The following is a 22,740-nucleotide window of genomic DNA, read 5'->3' as shown; positions in this document are numbered from 1 at the left end:
CAGTCCTGCCCCAGCAGGGAGATGGGGTGAGGAGGGGATGCCATCACTGGTGAGGTACATACGGATTTGGACACTGCCAGTCTCCAGCTCGGTGCTGGACATTTCCTCCTCCAGAGGGGTTTCCTCGGGAACCCCGGGGCCCTCTTGGGGGAAAGCCACCTCTGTCTCCTCCACGGCCTCCCATGCGACCCATGGGTCCCCCAGGACCTCCTGGGCCACCTGGACCTGCAAATAACAACAGTCAATCACCACTTGATAGCAGTGCTGCTGTAGGAAATTCTTCCACGGGCAACAACTCCATCACTGCAACTAGCAGGTCCGATGCCCAGAAAGCTGACCACATGGGCTACTCCTTCCAAGGTGTTTCCTCTAGCCTCCCTCCTCCCCAACAACTCTATGTTGTGGAGCTGCCAGCTCTAACAGCCCGCTCCTACACACATGGACAGCCAGCTCTCTTAAAGAGTTCTCTAGTAACTTTCTCAAGAGCAAAAGTACTGATAAACTTATCAAAATACAGGAAGAGCCCAGAGATAAGTGCCTGCCAATACCTCCACGAAGTGGTGGTGGCATTCCTCTGCCCTCACGGGGTGGCATGCCACCTCGCATGCTATTCATTGGAGGCTTCTTCCGCGCAAGAGAGACTTTAAGTTTGCTTCCTTGAAAATCTTTCCCTGAAAAAGCACAAATGAACCATTGGTGACTTTGCACTCCACTCTCCTCTGTGAAGGATTAGAGAACACTCTACACTGTTCAGACGGAGGTCATGATTTATGAGAATCTGAAGCATCAAAAGCATCAAGCCTTCCTTCCTGTAATTTTCTCAGTTTTTTTTGCTTTCTTTTTTTTGAGGCTGTCTCACTGAACACAGGCTATCCTGTAGCTATGTAAACCAGGTGAACCTCAAACTTACAGTGATCCTCATACCTCAGTCTCCTGAGTGCTGGGATTAAAGAAAAGGGCCCACATGCCCAACTTTCTGTAAGATTTTTACTGGAAAGACTGGAGATGCAGCTCACTTGCTAAGAATGCTTGCCTATCACCCACAAAACCCTGGAGGGCTCAATCCTTGGTACCACATAAACTAGGCACATTTGTAATCTTAGCACACAGGAGGTGGAGGAAAGAGTCCAGAAGTTCAAAGTCATCCTTGGTTATACAGTGAGTTAGAGGGCAGCACAGGCTACATTAAACATTGTCTCAACCCCCCCTCCCCAAAGTCCACCCAATTCATTCATTATGGGTGAGGGCAAAATAAAGTCCTGGCAGTTGAAGCAAAGTGGACTTGCAATAACAAATAAAAATAAAAAGATTTCCTAATCCAGGGTTAGTGAAAGAAAGGAAACTTCCTCTAAGAGTACACAGGTGGTCGTCTTGTTATTCCTCTCTCAAGTTTCTCCCTCCTGCCATGATCTACGGTCACCACCAAGGAGAATACCACTGTCTTCTATTCCTAAACCTCAGAGAATAAGCAGGGCCCTTTTTTTCCTCAAAAGTGACCGACACATAGCAATGGCTACGACACTACATGTCTGAGTGAACAGAGTTAAGGGTGACAGAGAACAGATCCTACCATCAAACCACTCCACAGCAGCCTTGGCAGTTGGTGGATCTTCATAGGACACCGTGGCATCACCTTTGGGCTTTCCTGTTTCCTTATCCAGGTAGATGTGGATCATGGGTTGTCCAGTTCTCTTGTTCATCTACACATAAAAGTTACATAGCATTTGCTAGACAGAGCAAGAAGCCTTGGTACAATATGCATACGCAAACAATTCTCTCTCTCAAGAAAAAAAAAAGTTTTTAAAATATTTTGCATGCTGGGCATGGTGGCACATGCCTTTAATCCCAGCACTCAGGAGGCAAGGGTAGGAGGATTGCCGTGAGTTCAAGGCCACCCTTGGACTCCATAGTGAATTCCAGGTCAGCCTGGACTAGTGTGAGACCCTTCCTCAATTTTTTTTTTTTTTTTTGCAGATGTGTTGGTATACACATGTGTCAGGATTTTTGGCCAATGCATCAGAATGTTTGTTTTGCTTCAGGTTTTGCAAGGAAGCAACTTCAATTACTGAGCAACTTCCCCAGTCCCTTTATGTAATACATAAATTTTACAGAAAAAAGCACATGTAAAATTCAGAGAAGTCTTTCCACCTGTCAAAGGCAGTCAAGCTCTGCAGGCAGACACAGTTAGGGTATCAAATCCATCTCTGGGTATTAGAATTACGGGTGACTTATTCTCAACTTCTACAACCAACAGCTACCTTAGGTGAGTTTTTCCTTGTAGATGCACTTGATTTTTGGCTTATTTTATTTATTTGAGAGGAAAGAGGATAGGGCACACCAGGGCCTCCTGCCACTGCTATGCCAGATGCATGCACTACTTTGTGCATCTGGCTTTACATGGGTAAGGGGGAATTGTACCTGGGCTGTCAGGCTTTCCATGTAAGTGCCTTTACCACTGAACATCTTTCCAGCCCAAACTAGGTTACCATGTGTACTTGGTGCCTAAGTTCGACAAGTTTTATGCCAAAGAAGTACCTGTCAAATGTAACTAGTAAAGAGAAAAGCACTCGTGGGGCTAGGGATATGGCTTGATCTGACACTGAAAAGAACAGAAATAACAAGAAAACACTCCTCTCCTTTATGTTATCAAGTAAAGCTTATGTGCCTGTGACTATGCTATCTGCATTTATGACTAGTTCTTTAAGGCTAGAACAGAGTACTCATTCTTTGAGCACTACATAAGAATATTATGCTTCACAGGTTTTTGTACTAAGCCCACACATGATCTAAATCAATACTTGAGCTACTTATCTACAGGGCTCAAAAGCAAGAAAGACAGCTACTCTCATTAATATAGATGTCTGAGCTCAAGAGGTGGCTCAGTAGTTAAGGTGCTTGACTGCATTGCCTAATGATCTGAGTTTTCCAGCACCACATAAAGCCAGATGAACAAAATGGCTCAAGCACCTGGAGATCATTTGCAGTGACAGAAGGTCCTGGTGTACCTGTTCTGTCTCTTCTCTCTCTCTGCTTGCAAAATAAATAAATAAATAAATAAAATTAAACCAGGCATGGTGGCTCATGCTTGCAGAAAGCAGAGTGCAGGAGGTTCAGGTTTTAAAGCTAGCCTGGCTTACATGGTGGGACATCTTCTCAAAAACCCAAAAGGAATGAGTGTCTTCTCCCTGCTAACGGACATTATGCATAGGGTCAAACTGAAAAAGGTAAACTATATGTATAAAATAGGAGGACTGTTGTGAGTACAAGACCACCCTGAGACTACATAGTGAATCCCAGGTAAGCCTAAGCTAGAGTGAAAGCCTACCTAGAAAAGCAAAACAAAAACAAAAAAACTGAATGGGGAGCTGGAGAGATGGCTTAGTGGTTAAATCATTTGACAGCAAAGCCAAAGGACCTACGTTCAATTCTCCAGGACTCACACATGCACAAAGTGGCACATGTGTCTGGAGTTTGAATTGGTTAAAGGCCTTGGTGCTGCGCCCATTCTCCCCCATCTGCCTTTCTCTCAAAAATAAACAAACAACAACAAAGTGAGTAAGCTGTGTATGTGCCTTTAATCCTAGCACTTGGGAGGCAGAGGTAGGAGGATCTCCATGAGTTTGAGGCCACCCTGAGACTACATAGTGAATTCAGGTCAGCCTGGACTAGAGTGAGACCCTACCTTGAAAAACCAAAAAACACCCTCAGTTTATAATCTATAGGTACCTACCATCCCTATTATTTCCAGCACCTTTCTATGATTGCCACAAACAACAAGAATTGATTATACATTAGAGAAACCCAGGCTTACACAAGCAAAACCCACTGTCGTAGTGATCCTACTCCAAGTGTTCCAAGTGCTGGGATTAAATTAAAAAGTCCCCAACATTAAGTTATCAAGTATTTAGGGAACATGGTAGCAAGAGAACTGCCTATACTAAAAGAAATGAAGAAGGAAAAGAAAGGAAGGGCTTCCTTGCTATCAATGGTGACATGTCTATAATCCCAGCACATGGGAGATGGGAGGCAGGAGCTCAAGGCCAACCTACTATACAGAGTTAAGAGGCCAGCCTGGGCTACACGGGATATTGTTTTAAAAAACCAAAACACCTGGCTAACATTACAGAAAGAGGGTTTTTGGTCCAAGACCTTGTAAATACCAGACAAGTGCTCTATCACTAACATCCCAGACCTTGTATGGCCCCCCGCCCCCACACACAGGGTCTTGCTCTACAATCCACATGGGCATTCAACTGAAGATCCTCCTGCCCTCAACTCCTGAGTGATAGGATTGCAGGTATGTTATCCCAATGGCCAGCACCTGAGGAAGTACTTTAAGGACCAAACCACACAATGCCCACTTCAGAAACAATTGTTAACATCATGTCAATATCTTAAAAATGTTTTGTGGTCTGAATCTCTGTTCCATCACCTGATTATGCTTTGCTTACCTTGACAACACCACACTGCTTAAAGAAGTCAGCCAGATCATCAAGAGTCACATTGTCATTTAATCCTTGTACATAAATTGCACTGTTGTCAGAGTCTTCATCAGGATCTAATGGGAGGCCTTCCAGAGAAAAACAAGACACACTGTGTTATACTATCTTACATAAGTAGGATCTTTTTGTTGGATAGTAAGTCCCAAACTCTCCTTGTCAACACCACCACATTTGTCCACTGGGCTGCTAGACTCTAGCACACGTCGGTAACTCTTAACTATGAAAGCACAATAAAAAGTTCGAGAATTTCAAGTTACCTAGGTCAAGATCTGGTCCTTCATCCATGGGTCCTGCCAACCAGGAAAGATCATATAAAATATTATTAGTGCAAGTCTTGCAAGCTACATATCTTACAAACACACATAGCTATCTACTACACCACCATTTGATGGGGATTCATTAAATCCAAAATGACCCGCACTGCTAAAATGGAGCAGTGCCTCTTTAACATTTGTGAAAATGTTTGCTAGGGTTGGCTTTTTTCTTTGCTGGTTTTCTTCTAAACCATTAACCAAATACACTCTCGATGCTTATGTGCCAAATTAGTGTTAAATTTAAGTCAAATTTTTTCCTCCAAATAAACCAAATTTAAAAACTCTACTCTCCCCCATATTACAGATACAGTTGCTCAATACTTCAAGTTACCCTTTGTTTTGTAACCATAGGTTAACCTTATTACCCCTAAGACAATGCCGGCAGTACCCATTAGTCTCTTTCATATAGATCATTTTTAACCACTTATGAAGCTAATAAAAATTATAGTTTTCTAAAAACTGACTGTATTTTTTTTTTAAACACTATCCATGGTAATACTCAAAAACTTACCACCAGGCTTATTGAAGCCACCTCGCTCTCCAGCGCTGCTGGGGGGATAAACGAAGAAATGAAGGCCTTTCCCTTTAAAAGCCAGTACCGCTCTGAGCCTTTGGGGGGGCTCGTGGGGAAGAAGGGCACTGGCTAAACACATCTCCAAACAATGCATCTCTCTCATCTTGTCACTATGCCTTTCTTCAGGGCAGCTTGCTCAAATTTCCTTAATATACAACCTTGCTTGTCTGATTGTACACACCAGTGTGGCTGGTTTCTTTCATTTCGGGGTCTGGTATTAATAGTGCAATACTTGGCAAATTAGGGAGGAAAAAAACCCTAGATCCCAAACACCCACCCCATCAAATGAAACACCAGGGGAGCACTGCTGTGACTGAATCTTTCCATGTTCATAAAGGTGCACCCTCAACCTCTCCCAGAGGGAGAGCCAAGCTGAGGCCCTGGGTTTCCTAACAAGTCACAGTGTAATAACGCAGAAGACAACATTAAATGCCTACAACACACATCAGAGGACGCATCCAGGCAATCTTCAGCATAAAGCCACACAATCCAGGGCCCCTAATGGATTTAACAATTGCTGTGAAAGGAGAATTTACAACAAATACCAAGGCTTGATGGACTGGGGGTGCAACTTTATACACGTATCAGTTAAGAAGGACTATGGCAATATAAATACATACTGTAAAGAGGGGAGAAAGAAATATGAATTGGGCCTTTTTCTGGCCAATGATTTTTAGAATTAAATAAAAGCAGCTCCCAGTGGGAGGCGCTAAAATTTCTCCTAACCAGTATTGCACCTTTAATACCTGAATACACAGTTCAAGCTGTTGCATGCAGCTTTGTTTCCTCTTTAAATGTACACACCAGAAAAAGTTCTCTCTCTTTAAACACAAAGTTTACACTTTAATGTTACACAATTCTAGAGTATTATACCTCCTCTGGTTCATTACCAAACAACAAGTATGCAGTTACCAAAGTTACAGAAGGATTCCATTTATACAATGAATACATTTTGTTTAAAATATTCTATGTATATTTTTCCTCTCCATATGGACACCGTGTCTAGTCCCACTTTTCATTATGCTGCCGGCTGAGTACTGAGTACGGGTACTTTTTAAGTATTGAAGTGTATACAAGGCTCTCACTTTGTAACCTGTAGCATATAAATGCGACAAAGCATGTTAAAAAGTTTCCACGTTTAACAGCCAATGAAAATATCAAAATACTGAGGCAATGAAAAGGGCATGTTAACAACATTGAGCGCCTTACCTGTAGAAGACACTGAAAACCATCACCACACCACAATAAAAAAAGGGGAAGGGGAACTGCCCCGTGTCCTGTCCCCACAGGATCCAACAGACTGCTTCAGTCTGTCAAAAAACTATGGGGAAGGCCATGGCTTCTATGACTCCAGGAGAGACTTCTCATCCAGAAAGAGGGGCCCCTCTAATAGCGGTCTAGCAAAACCAGTAGAATCATCACTTCTGGAGTAGTAAGACGAATAAACTTGAAATTGTTTTTGCAATTGAAAAATACTAAGAATTCTAGGTGATTTGAGACGTGATGATAGTAATTTCAAGTGTCAATGCCTATTTTTAAACATCCATAAAGTGAAACCTTTATAATGGAATGATATTCTCCAAATCAGAAGACTGACTTTACTTTACGCCAAATTACTCATAAAATTTTTGCATGTTATAAAAATGACCTTTTTCCAATAAAGATTTCACTGAAGACTTATCTTTAAAGTTATGCAGAATGTATAAAACAAGGTTATCTTTCAAAGGTAGACAAATTTGCCAATATGTAATTAGATCTTTTAATCTATGTTTTGAAGTCCTTTAGTAAAAAAGATTGCTACTTAATTTTACCTCAAACGAACAGTGGCAACAAATCCAATTTTTACTTATGGTATGATTCTGCGTAACTTTTCCTTCTAGTTTTTATAGGGACAGAACACACACAGAACTAAACCTTCTGTATTATGTTAACCACCAACATTATACCTCACCTTCATCAAAGTACAGACACCAGAAAGGGAAGAAGGGATGGGAGGAGGGAGGGGAAGGGCAGGTAGAAGCAGCAGGGTCACTCTATTGATCTAAACAAAGTTTTCTAAACCAGATTGTGCCATCAATCAAAATGGTCAAAACCGATTTAGACTTTAAAAATCTCCAATGGGGAGAGATGCTAAACTTCTATACATTACTCTGCAAAAGAGTTACTAGATTTTTCTTTGTTCCAACCAAACTATGTATCAGGGGCACCTTGGGATATTTAATGATTATGGGACCAAGATCTTCACTATCATGTTCAACAGTTCTAGTACAAAGAGAAGATGGGGACAAGCATTGTGGAAAACAGCCACATTTCTTTTCTTACACACCAGGTTATTTCAAGACAACCACTCAGAGGCATCAGTTAAAACTTAGGGTTGTTAGAAGGGTTGTGTGTGTTCCATCCCCAGATCTATTACCCAAAGAGGCATTTCACCTCTGAAAACCATGAAAGGAACTGAAAGCTCTAGTTTCAAAACCATTCTTTGTTCTCCCCAACCCAACAAAAGTTATTGGCAGGGGAAAAAAAAAAATAAAAATAAAAAAAAAAAAAAAAAAAAGCAGCAAACTGCCATTCAATATGCCACAAAGATGACATTTCCATGTTTTAGAAGGCTTGACCTCAACAGATTGTCCATGGAAATGCAGAATAAATTTCTTATGTCTTTCAGTCCCTTCTTTCCACTGAAAATCCTATGGATGAAACAAAATTAGGTAAAAGGAGAAAAGGTTTGCTCTTACCCCATTCCACCGCGTCCTCCTCCCCGCCCACCTCTGCTCATGCCTCCACGATCAAATCCCCCTCTTCCCCTGCCCCGGTTATCAGGGCCACTCATGCTCCGGTTCTCTCCTGGTCCGGAAAATCCTCCAGACTCCTGCCCATAAACACCCATGCTACTGGGGTGGTCCTGTCGGAATGAACCTGAGGAAAGAGTCACATCTGTAAGCCATGGATCACCATTTACACTACTGCCTGATATACTTTCTCTTGGAATAACAACTCTCAACTGCAAGGAACTACCTGCTTTACACTATCTATAGGCCTTCCTAAATTCAACAAAAACTACTGGTCCAAGACTAAAATTACCTTGTGTAGCCATCCTAGAATAAACTACTCCCCCATGAAAAGGACCGTTTGGCCAAAATACATTTCTAGATTCTGTGTCCAAATTCTTTGCACAGCACTCCAGAGTGGAAAGCAGAGCACACTTCTTAGGGCTCAAAACCGTTGTTAAGGTCTTTAATCCATCAAGCGGCCACAACAAAACATGCCCACAGATGGGATTCAGTTTAAAATGAGCAGTAAGCCAGGTGGAAATTAACTGGTGAAGTGTTTTGGGTTACTTCTCCACATACACAGGACTACAAGCACTGGTGCTTTGTGTGAGAAGGTACACTTGGAAGGTTGAGACCCTGGATTCAATTCCTACAAAACACACAACCTCAACAAAAATAAAACAAGGAGACGGGCATGGTGGCGCATGCCTTTAATCCCAGCACACAGGGATTTTTGGATTTGAACAAAAATAAAAATACAGTTAAAAAATTAGTTTTTACTGTCAAAGATATAGTCATGTTCAACAGCTGCCTACTCTCTCAATATTTGGCTTTTCTTTTTCTGTTTGAGGTAGGGTCTCACTGTAGCCCAGGTTGACCTGGAATTCACTATGTAGTCTGGGGGCGGGGGGCGCGTCCTCAAACTCATGGCAATCCTGCTACCTCTAACTTCCGAGTGCTGGGGCTAAAGATGTGTGCCACTACGCCCGACTTTCTCTTAGCATTTGGGATGTGACAGGTCATAAAGAATGTCAGCTCCACTCACTGGATAGAATTTATCCAGAAAGCTGGGATGGTAGTGTAATTTTTTTTTAAATATATTTTCTTCTTTTGTAATGTGTGCTGACAGCTAAATTGAAGAAAATAAGCACTGGATATTTACTGAGACATCCAAATTGTTAGCTAGGATGTTATGCACTATTCACATGTCCTGGATTCCCACAGCAAACAATGTCCTCGTGCATTTCCTATGTTCAGAAACTCCAAGCACAATTATTCAGATTTGGTTTTCTCTCTTAGCAACTCACTCTGCTGCCCGTAGCTGCTGCTCTGTTGGCTATATTGACTTGGAGCCTGGCTGTAGGATCCAGTCTGAGGGGGGTAACTAGTGGGAGGCTGCTGCCCATAGCTGCTTTGTTGACCATAGCTACTCTGTTGTCCATAGCTGCTCGGTTGCCCATAGGTGTTCTGCTGAGAGTAACTGCTCTGATCGTAACTAGTTGGCTGTGAAGAGGAATAGCTGAAAGAAAAAAAAATTAAAAAAGGACTTTAGAAAAGAGAAAAAGTTTGTTAACATTCCACAATATTGTGAATACGGCACATTAATAGGTGTCAGAAGCAATTTATTTTTTCTGCATTTCACTGAAAAGATGTCACTATGTGCCATATGTTGGTCTCCCACCTGCATGTAATTCTCGGGACTCCAGAGTGCTGGGGTTACAGGTACACACCACAGCAACTGCTAAGAGTTATTTTCTACATTTAAAAACATTTTTAGAAGCTGGGAGTGGTGGCGCACACCTTTAATCCCAGCACTCGGGAGGCAGAGGTAGGAAGATGGCTGTGAGTTTGAGGCCACCCTGAGACTACAGAGTGAAATCTAGGCTAGCCTGGGCTAGAGTGAGACCCTACCTTGAAAAAACAAAAACATTTTTAACAACTTTTTATTGACAACATCCATAAGTATAAACAATATACCATGATCATTACACCCTCCATCTATTTTCTACATTTTTTAATACTATGAGATCAAAGCTTCTGGAATTCAATGAGCAGAATATATACTTGTGCACTCAGGGCAGACTACCCTAGTAAAAAAGGTACTGAGAAAAAGGTAAGTGAGGCATTCACTTCCAAGAATGCCCCCATGATTATTTTTCACAACACTAGGGATCAAACTCAGGAATTTTCCCATAGAGGGTCCAACTGCTGGGTCACATCACAGCCCTCTAATAAATTCAATGATGATATTGCTTTTTTGGGCAAGGCTGGTGTTAGGGCATGAAGGTATCTGTGTGTAGGGATGCTTCCCCCCAAATATTCAATATTGCTTTGCTATTATACTTTAAATCTTTCAGACATGATTGGTCTATATAATATGGGAATGAAGAAAAATCTAACAGGGTATCTTTAGGCACTGGAAAAAAAAAGCATTATATTTATGTGAAAATATAATGGTAAAAAAATCTAACCAAAGCAAAATTCTTCACTGCCATTTCATCCAGATAGGGTCTTGAACCTGTCAGCACAAGCTCCCTGCCTCAGACCCTGCCCCCATCCCCCAGCGTACATTGAAATTACATTAAGATCTTGATGCAACTGAGATGGTTCAGTGAATATAGTGTTTGCCACTCAAGCATGAGGACCTTGTTCAGAACCCAGGCAAAATGCCAGGTGTGGTGTTATGATCCTATAATCCCAGCACTGGAGAGGTACTCATTGACTCTAGCTGAACCAGTGAGCTCTACATTCAGTGAGACCCTGCCTCAAAGAATTGAAATAGTGTGAGCGAGTAAGCCTCTGCCATGAGCCATGAGGAGAAACAAAAAAAGAATTTATCTTAATGTGCAATTAAACAGCATGTACCATCATCTTTCCACAGCTGTATGAATCCAACTATCTACCTGCATTCATTCAACTTGCCAGAATAACTGCTCAGCATACTGGGTACAGACATGCTCTTTTAGGAACACTTTTGTGCCAAGTTGTATGAAATACCTAATCGGCTGTATTTGTTCCTAAACCTGATCAAGTTTGCTGACACTTTAATGTGTCAGCCTATGAAATGAGTACACAAAGGGACCATAGGCTGGAGAGATGGCTTAGAGGTTACTGCGCTTGCCTGCAAAGCCTAACAACCTATGTTCAATTTGCAGTACCCACATAAAGCCAGATGCACAAGGTGGCATATGTATCTGGAGTTTATCTGCAGTAGCTGGACACCCTGAGGAGACCATTATCTCTTTGCTTGAAAATAAAAAGGGTGGAGGGGGTAGGGGCTGTAGATATGGCTTAGCAGTTAAGGCACTTGCCTGCAAAGTCAAAGGACCATGGTTCGATTCCCCAGGACCCACGTAAACCAGATACACAAGGTGGCACATGCATCTGGAGTTTGCTTGCAGTGGCTGTATGTATCTGCCTTTCTCTCTCTCAAATAAATAAAATAAAATAAATAAATAGAGGATGGAGGGATGGGCTGGAGAGATGGCTTAGCGGTTGAGCGCTTGCCTGTGAAGCCTAAGGACCCAGGTTCGAGGCTCGGTTCCCCAGGTCCCACGTTAGCCAGATGCACAAGGGGGCGCACACGTCTGGAGTTTGTTTGCAGAGGCTGGAAGCCCTGGCGCGCCCATTCTCTCTCTCTCCCTCTATCTGTCTTTCTCTGTGTCTGTCGCTCTCAAATAAATAAATAAAAAATTAAAAAAAAAAAGGATGGAGGGAAGCCACTGTTTTAACAGGCCACATTAACTCTAAGACACAATTCAGTCAATTCATTTGAAAACTCAGACATGGGTAAAAAAAAGCTTACATACAGACACCCCCCCCAAAAAAAAAATAATAACCTTACATAGGCTGGGCATGGTGGCACACTTTTAAACCCTACTACTTGGGACACAGAGCTGTAGGAGGACCACTGTGAGTTTGAGGCCACCCTGGGACTACAGAGTTTCAGGTCAGCCTGGGCTAGAATGAAACCTTACCTTGAAAAATAAAGCAAAGCTTACATAAACCCAAACTGGACATTAAAGATAGCTGACTGTGTGGTTAATTTAAAAACAAGTCAAGCTGGGTGTGGTGGCACAGGTTCAAAACCAGCCTGAGACTACAATGAATGCTAGGTCAGTGTGGGCTAGAGGAAAACCCCACCTTGTGGAGGGGGGGAGCACAAGGCAAAAGAACAGAGCAGAAAGCTTAGTGATAGGGCACTTGCTTAACATGCCTAGACCCCTTTCACTGCACTTAACCCAAACATAAAGACTGTTGTTGAATGAACTGACTTTGGGGGGAGGGAAAGGGGAGGAGAGAATAAGCAAGCCAGGACCTCTAGCCACTGCAAATTTACTTCAGATCCATGTGCCACCTTGTGCATTTGGCTTTGCAGGCAAGTGCCTTAACCACTAAACCATCTCCTCAGTCTTTTTTTTTTTTTTTTTTTTTTTTAGGTAAGGTTTTATTCTAGCTCAGGCTGACCTGGAATTCACTAAGTAGTCTCAGGGTGGCCTCAAACTCATGGTGATTCTCCTACTGCTGCCTCCCCAGTGCTGGTGTTAAAGGCGTGCGCCACCATGCCCGGCTCATAAGTCCTATTTTTGTTTTGTTTTTTTGAGATAGGGTCTTGCTCTGGCCCATGCTGTCCTGGAATTCACTTTGTAGTTCCAGGCTAGCCTCACAGTGATCTACACCTCTGCTTTCTGAGTGCTGGCACCACATCTGGTTCTGTTTATCTTACTTCTGACTTAATCAAAAGAACAAAATTAAAGGGAAGAACTTAAGAGTGTAAAAATGTTTCTTATACGTAGAGTATAGACAGTAGATGCCAGGTACTCCCACGGGAACTGTACAACTGAGGTTTAAATGCAATGTGTATAGTCAGTTTTATTACTTGGAGAACCAGCCAACAAAGCTTCCCCAAAGAAGCCAGTATCCGTTGTCAACAACCAGAAGGGAAAAACAAACAAACAAAAACCCACCTGTTTTGTTACATTATTAGCGCACTGGTCACAGAAAGAGACTGACCTGGTAGGAGGATAGGACGGAGGCGCAGTGACTGGCTGCATGGGGTAGCTCCCAGGTACCTGGGGATAACTGTAGTTACTCTGTCCATATCCTAGGCTGGGCTGGTTGTAGCCCCCTGTGCTAGACTGAGGTTGACTAGTCTCAGCAGGCTTGTTACCATCCTGTGGTCTAAAAGGAGGGAGGAAAAAAAATGAGACTTTATTTTTTAGCCCAAAAACTTAAGTAGGAACTCCATGCAATATTAAGACCAAGTTTGGAAATATGTGAACTACATCAGACCCAGTGTCAATTCAACTATCTGTTGGAAGAGAACACTGAGGGGAATAATCGATCAGCTGCAGCAGAGGTTGGTCAACATGTTCTATTCCTTATGAATAGCTAGAAAGAGTTTGTTTTGTGTTGCCAATATAAGTGACTGGGAAGGTTATGGGAGGAAACACTCTTCTGAAGCGAACTGTTAAAGACAAGAAAAATTTAAACAATATACAAGTTTAGGCTTAAGTAATATTATAAGACATTGTAAAAATTAACCTTGCCAGTCTCTACAAGGCAGGCAGGGATGATTCACTTCCTACCACATACTCAGATGGACTGGGAAGTAAACTCATCAAATCATATAAACCAATCCCAACCCCAAGGAAAAAAATCCTCAGTAGTCTCCACCACCCTAATTAGTCTCAATAGTTTACATCAAGGCTGGAGCATTGTAAGCTGGAGCTACATGAAGCAAAGCCAGGTTCTGCCACTGAGCTGAAGTGGGTTATAGACTTTCCCTTACCACTGGGAAAAGGGAGTAGCTGCCACTGGTCAAGAGATAAGCCATTGCTTTAGAAGTGGTTAATTACTGAACACTAAGGGGGGAAAAAGGAGCCCAAAATAACAAGTTATCACCAATCAATTCATATTCAAAACTGTCCAGCTGTGGCTTGGTTATTATTCTATTGCAGGATAGTCATATGGGACTTTGTACATTTGGTAACATTCTGAAATGCCCAAGTCCACTGAAATGTCCTCCTCAGAATCAGCCAGTCAGCTGACACAACTACTGCCCAAGTTGTCTAGCAGGTGTGCACTGTCAAGTGGCTCTGGATTACTCACTGTGCATTTTAGAGGTAATCTCACCAGTTCTCCAGAACTAATTCTTAGTTCTACAGTATATACGAAAGTGTAGGTTACAAGTTGGTTTGTGTGTTCTCTAAAACAAAGTCTTCATTCAAATCAGTTTTCAGTGTTTCTTCAAAGCTGTATGTAGAAGCTACCTGAGTGTACCATCTAAAGCTAAGACTTGAAATTTGTTCACACATACTGTTTGTCGGCCAGCAGTTATGTAGTATGAGCTTTACTAGAGTTAATAATATTCACCCCACAGCAGGGAACTGAGTTAAGACTTACACCTGTTTATGACCATATTATCAAACCAAGAAAATCATGTCAACTATTTCAGCTGAGGCAATAATGCTTGACTGACAACTGGGTCAGGAGTATTTCTTGACTCACATGATGTTACAATTACTCTCCCTTGTGTACTGTGAATTATCATATTTTCCCAAAGGGAAAGCTGTCACTGATCTAAAGGGTCAATTTATAGGGTCAATAACCAAACGACAATTCTACTGGTAGTTTGAAGGAAAACAAACACTTGTTATTTTCCTGGGTATAGAAAAGTAAAAAATGCAATGAGAGGCCAGTTTGGGACCACAGAATGAATTCTAGGTGAGCCCCAGACTACAGAGACTACCTCAAAAACAAACAAAAAAAAAAAAAAAAAGGAAAATGAGTCCAGCACGGTGACACATGCCTTTAATCCCAGCACTCTGGGCTAGAGCAAGACCCTACTTCAAAAAAGGAAACAGAGGGCTGGAGAGGTGGCTTAGCCCTTAAGCACTTGCCTGTGAAGCCTAAGGACCCTGGGATCAAGGCTCGATTCCCCAGGACCCACGTTAGCCAGATGCACAAGAGGGTGCGTGCGTCTGGAGTTCGTTTGCAGTGGCTGGAGGCCCTGGCGTGCCCATGCTCTCTAGCTGCCTCTTTGTCTCTCTGCCTGTCGCTCTCAAATAAATAAAAGTACCAAAAAAAAAATTTAAAAAACAAAACAGAAAGGGGGGAGGGAGAGAAGTAAAAACCGTGGCCTCCTATCCCCAAAAGTCCCTAAACAATCTACTACTACTCCTCATTTTGGTCCTTGGATGGTACCAATTCACTACTAAATGGTGAACACCTTTGTGGTACATGTTCCACCACATTGTTACTGTAAGGACTGTGAGAACACAGTTCCACTAAGTCATGGACGGCCTGTTGTAAAGATCTGCTCTTTCTCTCATGTACAAAGCTGATGCATCAGAATTAGCAGCAGGCAAACGTGGCCTTACCTTGCAGGTGCGGTGGCTGTTGGCTGCTGCCCATAGGCTGGGTAAGCAGGCTGAGTACCATATGCAGACTGAGCTGCATAGGAGGCCTGGGTGGTGGTGACCGTAGCAGTGGTGGTGTCATAAGCACCAGTGCCATACCCCTGGACAGGCTGGCTATATGCCTGGGGGGCAGTTGGAGTAGTATAACCTAGGATAAAGGAGAGCTGGATCAGATTTCTAGTCTCTTTAGAGATCTGCCAAAACACTTATTACCAAAACAAGTTGTAAACCACCCACTTTCAACCAACACAAAACTTAATCCTTTTAAACACTTTGCTTTAGTGAAGTAGCAACAAGCCAGTATAAGCACTATCTCATCTCCTAACCACCACATCTAGCAGAAAGAGGGGAAAGCACACCCCACGGCCCCAGATAGGGACACATCCCAGCCTGTAATAGTTGAGGATGAGTTTGAACTTCTGATCCTCTTGCCTTCACCTCCAAAATGCTTAGATTATAGGTATGTACCACTATGTCAGGTAAGTACTCTACTAACTGAGCTATATCCCAGTTCTGATAAAAGTGTTTTAAAAAGCTGCTCCAGGTATGGTGGAGCACACCTTTAATCCCAGCACTCAGAATGCAGAGTGAGGATAACTGCCGTTGAGTTTTTGAGGCCACTGGGAGACTACATACTGAATTCCTGGTCAGCCTGGGTTACGAGTAAGACCCTACCTTGAAAAAACCAAAAAGCCACCAGGTGTGATGGGTGTATGCCTTTAATTCCAGCAGGGGGTTGAGGTAGGTGGATCACTATGAATTGACATCAGTCAGGGACTAAAGTGAGTTCCAAGTTAACCTAGGCTAAGTCACAGAAGCTTGCTTGCAAAGCCAAATGGCCTGGATTCAATACCCCAGCACCCACATAAAGCCAGATTTACAAAGTGGCACATGCATCTGGAGTTCACTTGTAGTGTCATGAGACCCTGGTGCATAACCCCCTCTCAATAAATAAATTTTTTTTAAAAAGTGCCGGGTGTGGTGGCACATGCCTTTAATCCTGGCACTCAAGGGGCAGAGATAGGAAGGTCACAGTGAGTTTGAGGCCATCCTGAGATTACAGGATGAATTCCAGGTCAGCCTGAGCTAGACCCTACCTCAGACACCAAAAACAATGCAGATAAACTGGGCGAGGTAGTGCGCCTATAACCTCAAGAAGAGGTAGGCGGTCACTTCAAATCTGAAACCAGCCTGGAGCTGCAGAATTAAGTTCCAGGTCCGTCTAGACTTACAGAGACCCTACCTTGGAAAAAACCAAAAGTTGCAGAAGCAAAGGAAAAGGCAAATGATCTAGCATTTTATATTTATTTGCAAGCAGAGAGAGACAGAGAGGGAGAGAGAGTGGGCACAACAGGGCCTCTAGCTACTGCAAAACTCCAAATGCATGTGCCACTTCATGCATCTGGCTTTATGTGGTACTGGGGAATCAAACCAGGGATGCTAGGCTTTGCAGGCAAGTGCCTTAACTACTAAGCCATTCCTGCAGCTCGACATGGAACTTTTGATCCCACATAAACTTTCTTTCCGTCTCAAGCACTGCACAACCATGAGGTGGCTCATGTTTATGAACTGCGGAGTTTTATAGAACGTGTATCTGATTTTCAGTGGGAGATGTGAAGATTTGATTAAACACTTCAGCACTGCTAATTTTATTTCAGGTAGCTACTGAAAATAGGCTTATTATTATGATACCCTCCACATACAACTGTGTAAGATTCTGGGTTAGTTATAATATCCAGCTCCATTCCTCTACTTACCTACCACAGCAAAAGACCCTTTCCCCTATACAACAGTATTAGAGGTCCTTTCTCCCCCCTTCAGTACTTCCCTAGCTAAGGGTTACCAAAGATCTGCAGTTATAGGCACAGAATCCATGCCTGGATTTAGAACATGACCAAAGATTCACAGATCTCATAGTCCTAACCCATTCTTGAAAGAGGTGCTATTGCCTTTACTGGGCTCTTTGCTTTCCCATAGTCAATGGGCACCAGGAAGCAGTGGTTGAGCTCAGTGGTTAAGGTGCTTGTTTGTACACCCTGCCAGCCTGGGATTCAATTCTCCAGTATCCATGTAAAGCCAGATGCACAAAGTGACACATGTGTCTCGGGTTTGTGCGCAGCGGCTGGAGACCGTGGAGTGCCAATACTTATCTCTATCTCCTTTCCTCCTTACAAATAAATAAAAACTTTTGTCAAGATTCATATCCAAAGAAAACCTAATTCTTATTAGAGTTAAAAAGGAGTTTCAGGGACAAGAGAGATGGCTTAGTGATTAAGGTGCTTGCCTACAAAGCCAAAGGACCTTGGTTCAATTCCCCAGCACCCACATAAGCTAGATGCACAAGGTGGTGCATGCATCTGGAGTTCATTTGCAGTGGCTGAAAGCCCTGGCGCACCCATTCTCTCTTTGCCTCTTATCCTCTCAAATAAGTAAGTAAATAAATAAATTTTTTTTTTTTTTTTTTACAAAAGGAGTTTCAGAGCTGGGTGTGGTGGCGCATACATATAATCCCAATACTCTGGGAGGCAGAGGTAGGAGGATCACCATAAATTTGAGGCCATCCTGAGACTACATGATGAATCCCAGGTCAACCTGGGCTAGAGACTCTACCTTGAAAAACAAACAAAACAACAGAAAACAGCCTGAAGGCTTGGAGAAATGGTTCAGTAGCTTGCCTGTGAAGCCTAAGGACCCTACCACCTCAACCCTTGGTCCCCCCAGTTAAATAAAATAGAATGCTTATTTGTGTTACATTTAGGGTCTTAAAAGGTTGAGTATAGGGCTGGAGAGATGGCTTAGCGGTTAAGCGCTTGCCTGTGAAGCCTCAGGACCCCGGTTCGAGGCTTGATTCCCCAGGACCCACATTAGCCAGATGCACAAGGGGGCGCACGCATCTGGAGTTCGTTTGCTGAGGCTAGAGGCCCTGGCGCGCCCATTCCCTTTCTCTGTCTGTCATTTTCAAATAAATAAACGACAAAAAAAATTTTTTTTAAAAGGTTGAGTATATCTTCACACTTTTTTGTGTATGTAGTGCCTGCACACATATGGTGTCCTCATTCCTCTTCTGCCTCATTTCCTTGAGTCAGAGTCTCTTACTGAACCTGGAACTCACCATTTTTGGCTAACTTAGCTTACTGCTGAGCCTAATACTCCTATCTCTGCTCCTCTAGCCTTGGGGGTTAAAGGTGTGTGTATAACTACACCAGCTTTTTATGTAGGTGCTAAGGACTGAACCCAGATCCTCATGTTTGGCACAGCAAGTACTGTTCACCAGTTAGCTATCTCCCTGGCCCCACTGACTTTGTTGTTTTTCGTTACGGATTTTCCTCTAGCCCAGGCTGACTCAGCACTCACTCTGTAGTCCTAGACTGGCTCAATCCTAATACCTTTGTCTCGAGGGTGCTGGGATTAACCCTCCTTTTACCCTCCTTTTAACTTTTTCTTTTGAGGGAGTCTAAGTTGCCTAGGATGGCTTGCAACAATGCCCATACCTGAGCTTCCTGATGCTGGGCTTACAGGCATACACTACGATGACTGCTTTGAATCTCAAGTGTCATCTTGTAGTACAGGCAGTCACACTTTCTCCATCCCAAATTAAATTTGAAGTGATGTACAAAGATAGTAGTTTCCTTGTTTAAGCTGAGAAAACCAATTTAACTGTTTTACAAAACACCCCTAAGCAACAGAGATTTTTTTTTTGAGCTGGCAAACTAGGGAAGCACCTTAGCAATGAGCTATACCTCCTGTTCTTTATTTATTTAATTTGCAAAATCCTAAGGTTAACCACAGAACCCACAAACTATTTATTTATTTATTTTTGGTGGTTTTTCGAGGTAGGGTCTCACTCTAGCTCAGGCTGACCTGGAATTCACTATGTAGTCTCAGGGTGGCCTTGAACTCACAGCGATCCTCCTACCTCTGCCTCCCAAGTGCTGGGATTAAAGGTGTGCGCCACCACACCCGGCTTCACAAGCTATTTATAATTCATAAGAAATTAAACAACCAAAAACTAAAACTGACCAGGACCCATGTCATAAAATTGTAGTAACAGTGAGAGCCTGCGGAGACTATCATACTAGAGACCAGATTAATGAGTAACCTTTTAAATTAACGTGCCATACCTACACAAACCACCAAGGAAAATGAGCAAAACCAACAGAGCAAAATGACTTAATCACAACAAAAAAGACAAACAGCCAAAAGGACGACACATCTATATGCCTTTCCTTCAATTTAAAGAAAAAAGGGTTAGGTAAGAAACACTGCACGATCCAATTTTTGTTCTAGGTAAATAGTAAAGATTCAAGTAGAAGAACTCCATTTGAATCATGCAACCGAAGCTTCATTTACAACCCTAGAACAAAGCAGTATGCTCATAGGCAGGGTCTCTCATTGTAGCCCAGGCTTGCCTTCAACTCATAGTAATCCTCCAACCTCAGCTCAAGTCCTGTGATTAAAGGAGCCACCATGCTCAGCTCAATAACAAGTGCATTTTCATACCTTCCTCATGACGATGAGTATCCACTCACTTTCATATGTAAAGGTAGGATAAGATTCAGAAAAAAATGCTTGAACCTGCAGTTAGGTTCCTACTTAATTCTGATTCAGAGGGCATGTTCAAATGGTTTTATTAATTACTTTCTAATACCTTAAAAGTAGTTGGTAGGAATAAGTAGGAATGAAGAGAACCTCAGAATCTATGAAATCTATATAAACCCTCCTTATTGCCACTTAACACAGGGTCAAGGCTAACTGGTTTCTGAAGAGATAGAATATTTTGTAGATATAGATATCCTATCTATTTTAGGCTCGCAATTATGAGTGGATTTTGTCTTTTGCTCCCATCACATCCCTGTACAATGATTTAGGGCTTTCAAAACTAGATCTCAACAATATTATCATTAGCTTTTTCTTTCTTCTTCTTTTTTTTTTTTTTTGGAAGTAGGCTGACCTGGAACTCGCTCTATAGTCCAGGCAGGCCTCAAACTCACAGGGATCCTACCTCTGCCTTCCAAGTGCATGGATTAAAGGCATGTGCAATTACACCTGGCAATTCAATCATATTAACCTTGTCTTGCTTTCACTCTTCCTACATCTGTACCAGAAAGGTTACATAAACCCTTTCCATCCTACTCAACATACACATTAGCTCAGTAAGATTCGGAAGTTCTCATGAAATTCATGACTTAAATATTGGTTAGTGGGAAAAATACCTAAGTCGGAGAACTGAGAATAGTTGAAAATAGTCTTTACACCTTTTTTTTTTTTGGTGTGAGGGGGTTCCAGGTAGGGTCTCACTCTAGCCCAGGCTGACCTGTAATACACTAAGTAGTCTCAGGGCAGCCTCAAACTCAAGGCAATCCTACCTCTGCCTCCCGAATGAGTGCCACCACACCCAGCAAGTTTTCACATTTCTAACACTTGCTTTATACTACACTGCACTAAAAAAATATATCAGACTTTTCACATTTTCTACAAAACATCAGTTAATATCAGGATACAGATACAATTTATTCTTAGTTTTTCTGAAGTGTAGAATGCTATTCTATATTTTTAAAACACAATGTAGATTAAAATACTTTATAAGACTTGAAACAGAAATGTGCCTAGACTGGAAACCAACCAACAGACAAACATGATACATGCAGGGTGACAGTTTGTTTTTCTAAATAAATATAATCATGCAGTCTAGCCTTCAGGGAACAGGGGAAAATCAGCTGAGGAGTAGTATCTTTGGGAAGGCAAGAAACTATTGAAGGCTGGACAAAAAGTAATGATCATAAAACCATTCTCCAAATTGTAGAAGGACATGGATCTGCAGATGACATCTGAAGCAGTTTTTTCATTAGCACCTTGTGTGATGTTAGAATGTCTGGGGTTAGACAAATGAAAACACCTAAGGGTTAACATTACAAGGCTAGACAAGATGGAAAGCATTTCCCATGCAAGAATGAGCAGGATAGTCAAACCTGTACTGGTCCCTTCTACTGTGGAAAGCACAAAACAAAAGGTAGAGGGTACACTATCAGATGAAGGAAAACAGATATGAAAACCAGTTTGATTTTTAAGCAGCTCAGTTCAAGAAGGCGCATTCTTACTATTAGCATTAGTACAATCTTTTAGTCACCCTTTAGGTGTGCATAAATGGTGAAAGTACTACTTTTCTCTAGAAAGTTATCCCACCCACACCCGACTGGATATCCCTCAGAGAGAAGTTAAGGGAAGGGGGAAAACACTGCCTTTCTAGAATAAAAGATCCCCAGACAGGCCACTTAAGCAAATCCTGCCACTATGACCCAAATCAATTTCTTCTAGGCAGGCCTTACCAGTTGGAGGCTGTCCGTAAGAAGTTGCATATGCCGTCTGCCCATAGGTGGCAGTGGTCTGAGCCTGGGTATAGCTGACATCAGTAGGCTGCCCATAGGTTCCATAGCTTTGTTGCCCATATGCCTGTTCCAAAGAACATGTATAAAAGAACTTCATAAATTAACCTTGCATTTAAAAAACTTATTTCACCTATTTTATTTGAAAAGCAGAGAAAGAAAGAGATTCCTGCCACTGCAAAAGAACTGCAGACACATACATCACTTGTACATCTGGCCTTATGTGGGTATTGGGGAATAATACCTGGGCCATAGGCTGTGCTTGAAACAAGTACCTTTAATTGCTGAGCCATCTTTCCAGCCCCCTTCTCTCTCTCTCTTTTTTTTTTTTTGGTTTTATGAGGTAGGGTCTCACTCTAGCCCAGGCTCACCTGGAATTCACTATGTAGTCTCAGGGTGGCCCCGAACTCACAGCAATCCTCCTACCTCTGCCTCCCAAGTGCTGGGATTAAAGGCGTGCGCCACCACGGCCAGCAAAAACAGTAATTCTTAAAATCGTGGCTGGTAAGCGGGTGTGGTGGTGCACGTCTTTAATCCCAGCATTTGGGAGGAGGAAGCAGAAGGATCCACAAGAGCTCAAGGCCACTCTGAGACTACATAGTGAATACCGGGTCAGCCTGAGCTAGAGCAAAACCCTACACTGAAAAACAGAACAAAACAAAATTGTGGCTGGTAATACCCACTTTTTGACATGGATCAGATGACTGATCATGAGGTTTTTTTTTTCCCTTCCTTCTTTCCCAAGGTAAGGTTTCACTCTAGCTCAGGCTGA

At 42.5% G+C, this 22,740-nt stretch overlaps 1 protein-coding gene across 5 annotated transcripts in view; it reads right to left on the bottom strand.

Annotated features, from left to right (window-relative positions):
- The window catches only part of Ewsr1 (EWS RNA binding protein 1), a 33,505-nt gene that overhangs the window by 1,223 nt on the left and 9,542 nt on the right, over nt 1-22,740 (bottom strand). The window contains exons 4-15 of one of the 5 annotated variants that reach the window (XM_045133174.1): nt 21,912-22,035; nt 21,555-21,572; nt 15,547-15,733; nt 13,178-13,345; nt 9,472-9,683; nt 8,129-8,309; nt 5,328-5,365; nt 4,760-4,792; nt 4,452-4,570; nt 1,571-1,700; nt 549-671; nt 63-225 (exon numbers count right to left, since the gene is read on the bottom strand). In XM_045133174.1, the coding sequence (XP_044989109.1) occupies nt 63-225; nt 549-671; nt 1,571-1,700; nt 4,452-4,570; nt 4,760-4,792; nt 5,328-5,365; nt 8,129-8,309; nt 9,472-9,683; nt 13,178-13,345; nt 15,547-15,733; nt 21,555-21,572; nt 21,912-22,035 (1,496 nt within the window). Of the gene's footprint in view, nt 1-62; nt 226-548; nt 672-1,570; nt 1,701-4,451; nt 4,571-4,759; nt 4,793-5,327; nt 5,366-8,124; nt 8,310-9,471; nt 9,684-13,177; nt 13,346-15,546; nt 15,734-21,554; nt 21,573-21,911; nt 22,036-22,740 lie in introns of those variants that run through there. The other 4 variants (XM_004664034.2, XM_004664035.2, XM_004664036.2 and 1 more) reach the window with 4 other exon arrangements.

This window comes from Jaculus jaculus, chromosome 13 (genome assembly GCF_020740685.1).
Source record: "Jaculus jaculus isolate mJacJac1 chromosome 13, mJacJac1.mat.Y.cur, whole genome shotgun sequence".
Taxonomy (NCBI): domain Eukaryota; kingdom Metazoa; phylum Chordata; class Mammalia; order Rodentia; family Dipodidae; genus Jaculus; species Jaculus jaculus.
This window is presented reverse-complemented; position numbering and strand designations above follow the sequence as displayed.